Source organism: Neurospora tetrasperma, assembly GCF_000213175.1.
Source record: "Neurospora tetrasperma FGSC 2508 unplaced genomic scaffold NEUTE1scaffold_6, whole genome shotgun sequence".
Classification (NCBI taxonomy): domain Eukaryota; kingdom Fungi; phylum Ascomycota; class Sordariomycetes; order Sordariales; family Sordariaceae; genus Neurospora; species Neurospora tetrasperma.
In genome coordinates this window covers 2,700,968-2,706,653 of record NW_009799104.1, presented here as the reverse complement: position 1 = coordinate 2,706,653, position 5,686 = coordinate 2,700,968, and the positions used below count along the sequence as shown (strand labels likewise).

At 31.7% G+C, this 5,686-nt stretch overlaps 1 protein-coding gene across 1 annotated transcript; it reads left to right on the top strand.

Moving 5' to 3' along the window:
- Positions 1-2,692: 2,692 nt before the first annotated feature.
- On the top strand, positions 2,693-2,854 carry NEUTE1DRAFT_48320 (uncharacterized protein; the record flags this gene model as incomplete). Its single annotated transcript, XM_009855501.1, has 1 exon — positions 2,693-2,854. A coding segment is annotated over one exon (162 nt), but the record flags the coding sequence as incomplete, so codon positions are not given.
- Between the last annotated feature and the right edge of the window lie 2,832 nt (positions 2,855-5,686).

The following is a 5,686-nucleotide window of genomic DNA, read 5'->3' as shown; positions in this document are numbered from 1 at the left end:
TTAAATCTTATAAAAGAAGCGATAAGAATTGGATAAATACTAGAGGTGCAATAGGGTCGGCTACAATTAGAAGAAATATTAGAACCTTATTAATATTAGAAATAGTAAAGAAGGTATTAAAAGTGAGAAACTCTACTCGCACGTTGAAGAAACTCTATTCGCACGTGGATCCACCCTCCTCCCCTATACCCAACCCTAACCCTACAGACCCCCAGACCGACCCGCACACATCTAGCACGTACCGCGCCCGCCAAGCTCCCAAATTTCAACCCATTATACCCATTTGGGGGTTATACTAACCACCTTCGTACTATACTAGCTACCCAACTAATCTAATTTAACAATTATTCTAGTATATACTTTATTATATTACTTCCTCCACCAAACCACACATCACCCTCGTCACCGCAATTAATCTACTATATCGTACATCGCCAGTTATTACTAAATTAATAAAGCGCTATCATTTTATCGACGGTACGGATTAATCTATTACTTTTTAATATATTTCCCTAACTAACTATAATACAAATAGCCAATACAGCGACCCCCTAACCGATAGGCGTATACGACCGTAACGCAAGTAACTACCCTAATTAAACAATCGACTTCTCCTTTATCGATCTTAAATTAAAGCCTTCAATAAATATTACCCTAGTCGAGCCCCCCTCTACCCAGCTAAAGCTTATAGAAATTGATAATAGTAATTCCAATAACAATGATAATAGTAACAGTAACGACGGTAACAGTCACAACGAGCCTCATCCCCTCTTTACAACCCAGTATAATAACTTCAATAACCTTACTAAGGTAGTCAGAAAGTGGAATAAAGAGTAGGGCAGTTATTAGTTTATTAAATTACGCTCTACTAATTTCGCTAAGGACTTCAATTATACTATTATCGACTTTATTTATATTACTAGTAAAATCCGTCCCTCTATTACATATAATAGATCTACGTTAACTACCAAACGGGGATATCCTTAGAGGGGAATTACTAAAGTATTAAAAATAAATTTTAAGAAGTAGACTTTCGAAATTAGGGAAGGATATACTATTTATAGCTATACTACTAATATTACAATATAAATTCGCAGGGTCTTTAAAATAGAGTATAAGACCTTCGTCTCGTAATATATTTAACGCTCTATTATAAGGAACTGTAAAATTGCAGAAGACTTGCACAATTAATTCCCGGATCTTTATTTTACAACTAGATAGTTCGAGAACTTTCAATATACATTTAAACAAAAAATTAATAGCGGTTATAACCCCTTCTAACTTAGAATAAAGCTGCTTACAGAGAAGGGGGTCCACTTTAAAGTCAATTGGGCAGAAGGTAGCTCTAGTAACGAAAGTAAACCGACTGCCCTCTTTTAGAATAATCCCTAGTACAAGGAGCTCTAGCACTATAACCCTACCATTTAAATATATAATAATACGTATAAGACTAATAATAAGGGGCTCGCCTTCTTCTAAATTATTAGTATAACTAGTACCGGGTACGCTTTTAGCTACGGATTTAACCTTATTAATAATAAGAGATAAAAGGGATTTAATTAATTAATAAACTAGATTAATATTCGTCGTAAGGCTATTAGCGCTACCACCCTATCGATTATAATTATAGACTATAATATAGTAATAAAGGTAGCTATTAAGCGAGTCTATCCCTAAGCTCAATTCTAGTTTTGTATTTTTTACGTTAACAAGAATATAGTATTATATATTAAGTAAAAGTAGGATAAAAAAGCAGCTATCTAAATTAGTAATACTTAAGCCGCTACTAATATAATATAAATATAGCCAAAGATATTAGTAATAATATAACCAATAGCCCAGCCGACCGTCCAGCTACCCTAATTAATTTAGTCCAATAATATAATAAGTTTGGAGGAGTTTAACGAGGAGGATTAAGAGATAGTTAACCGCTTTAACCGATTAGTAAATAATTTAAATACTTTAGAAGCGCTACCTAATACTATAGAGTATTTATAGTCTAGACTTTATACTCTCTAGAAATATATATATTATACATATATTATTAAAATTTTTAATATTGCTTAGGAGAGGCTTTACAACTTTTTTTCGTAATAAACGGTAATTATTACGTATTTAAAAGAGACGTATATAGTATTAAAGGAGGAGTAGGTTATTTATTATATTAATAAGAGGATAAACTTTGGCTACCGTATTATATCGTTAATCGAATTAGTAAATTGTAATTTAAAGAGTTTCGTTATTAGTAGTAATTATTATTAATTTATATATTATCCCTTATATATTTTATAGTATATTAATCATCATTCTAACTATAAGTAATAGTCTAATTATTTAAGCCGTTATATAGAGCTTTAATCTATTTATTGCAATAAAGCGTAGAATCGATAAAAAAGTCGAAAAAGAGATAAGACTTACTAAAAGAGACTATTTTAACGTTACTTAATTAAGTAATATATTTAATTAAGTATATTGGATTACGCTCAATAAAATTACAATATAATACCGTATTACTTTGGGTACTATCCCAACGGTATAGAATCTAGTCCCTAATAAATTAGAATTATATACGGGCAAATTTATTAAATAATTTAGTTTACTATATTTATATTCTTTATTCCCTAGCCTTCTTACCCGGCCACTATTATTAAAGTTCAATAAACTAGACTTTTACCTTTATTAATAGTTATAGAGAATTATATCTAAGGAGGACGAATATTCAAAATATTATAACTTTAATTACATTAAGAACCTTCGCGGCCGCCCTTATAATACAATACCCTTCGCTAATAATCTTTATACTCCCCAATTTATTGCGCTAATTAATATCCAACCCCCCCCCCCCCCTCTATAGTACTAATTCAATTCCAAGCGGCAATATTGCGAGGTCGGAGATAGCCTTACTTCTAGCCCGCCCGCAGCCAATAGTCTAGAGTAAATTGTAACCCTATAGCTTCGATATATATAGCGCTGTTAATTTAACGAATTATATTTAGTTGGGAGGGTATAAATTTAGAGGTAGAGGATGTAATAGACGTTTAGCCTCCTACTCTATTATAGAAGGGACGAGGCTATCTACGAAGCTCTATATAGACTGTATAAAGAGGAGGAAGTATAAGGGGAGGACGTAGTTCTATACGGGGGAGAGGAAGTATAAGGAGGGGAAATATAAGGGGAGGAGGTACGCTAGCTAGTACCCTAATTAATATTTAAGCTTAATAAGGGAGATTCGCTGGCAATTAGAGTATTCGATTATATAATGGAAATTAAATAAATTATAATTATATAGATTAATATAGATTGAGTGCGACTAATTGATCGCTCAATTGAACGACTCAATTGAGTGCGATGTGCGACCGTACTGCTAAATACGCTATAAAGTACGTTGTAAAGTGCGCTGTAAAGTACGTTGTAAAGTGCATGGTAAATGATTAGTCTGGAGTTTGGGCTTGGTATAGCACGTAAGATTGAAATGCCCCAATATTTGGGCGAAATTTATAAAAGAATACATTTGAGATGTTGGGGGTTGCGGGGGTTAGGGTTATGTGTGAGAGAAAAAGTGGATCCACGTGCGAATAGAGTTTTTTTAACGTACGAGTAGAGTTTCTCTTAAAAGTATAAGAGTTAACCCTATTCCGGAGGTAGTCAAGAAGAAGAGGGCCGGTTAAAATAGTTATAGTAATAATAATAACTTTAACGCCGCCAATACTACTAATAACAAAATTATTAGTACTAATAAGGGCGATAAGGCGGGAAATACCGAGTCTCTATACTAAATTATAAATAGAAGCTATTACTATAAGAAGACGGGAAAGGATATAAGAATAGTTTAGAAGCAGAAGGATACCCAAATAAGTATAATAAAGATTTTTAAAACAAAGAATTGTACTAGGACTAGGAAAAAATATTAGAATTATTATTTATTAATTTAATAATAGCTAAATTAGAAACGTCTATGCTCCTTTTGAATTACCTTCTTTATAGTAAACATAAAGTATAATACTTAACTTTAATTAATAGTAGTTATACGGGTAAAGGCTTTATTAATACTAAATTTATTAAGAGAAATTAAATACCTATAACGAAATTCGACCGATTGAGACTACTATAGTTGGCCGATAGCAATATTAATACTTATATAACTAATTTTATAAAGATTATTATACAAATCAGACTATATAATAAAGAAATTAAGTTATTCGTTTTGACCCTATCCTTACAAAACCCTATTATCCTAGGCCTACTATAGCTCTAATAATATAATCCTTCTATAGATTAGGAAAAGGGGGAATTCAAATTCAATTGTGAATGTAGAGATACTTACATACTTGTAACTACGCTAGATTTCCAAATATAAACCCCAAAAGCCCTAAGGGGGGTTACTATCGGAAACATCGCTGAATAAGCCGTTAAGGCGGCCGAGGAGGAGTAAATTATTAAGGTAGCCGAGGAGGAGTAAGCCGTTAAAGCGGCCGAAGAGGAGTAAATTATTGAAGCGGCCAAAGAGGAGCTAATTATTAAAACTGAATAATAATAATAATAATCCCCGATTCGTAGAGCTCTCAAGCGTAAAAAGACTAGACTACTATAGAAAATCGTTAAAGTATATAGTATAGACTCTAAATAATTCTAGTCTATTTAATTACTTATAAGTAACTAAATGTTAATAATCCCTGATACGCCGTTATAAACTAAATTAATCAAATTAACCTTATATAAGACTATTAGCAGTAAGCGAGTCCGGACTTTAAATCCCAAAAGGAGATTGTTAGTACTATTATTCGTAAGGCCTATAAACGTTAGTAATATTCCTATTAACCCCTAACAATATTATAGCACTCAATATTGCTAGTTTAAATTTTGCTATTAAGACTGAAAATTTCGAAGTTATAGTAATAATCAAAGTAGAAATCGATAGGGCGCTAATAAAGCTGGAAGTAGAGGTTACTAACGGATAAATAGACTCTAAAATGAAAATTATAGGGAAGATATATAACAATATTTATACGGATAATAATATAGGATATAAAGATTAATTTAAGGACTACTTTTGTAGAATATTCTAGGGCGAAGTAGGAGAGGTTAAGCGAAAATTATAGAGGAAAATACCAAAAGAATTTATGAATAGGCGGATAAGGTTAAACCCTTCGCTATCAAATAAGAAATGGAAATTGAAATACCTACTTACTATTATAAGTATTAGAATATAGTAAGCTTTAAAGAGGCGAAAGTTATTCCGTAGTACCAATTTTCTAACTATAAAATCGAATTAATCCCCGCCGTAAAATTGTCTAATGTTTAATTATAATTATTGTCTCCCTTAGAATTGGGTATTATTAAAAAATAATTGGACGATAATATTAGGTAAAGTTTTATCCGGCCGTCCTAATCCTTAACAGTATCCCTAGTATTACTAATGAAGAAGCTAAGCGGTAGTATACGAATTTATATTGATTATTGAGGTATTAATAATACAATTCTAAAAATATATTACCCCCTCCCGTTAATTAAAGAAACGTTGGACGCTATTTATAAGGTAAAGATCTTTATTAAGTTAGATGTGATTATAGTATTCAATTGAATACGAATCTATAAAAGATACGAATAGCTTATAGTAATTATAATGAGATTCGGACTCTACAAATCGTTTATTTATCCCTTCGGCTTGTAAGGAGCCTTAGTAATA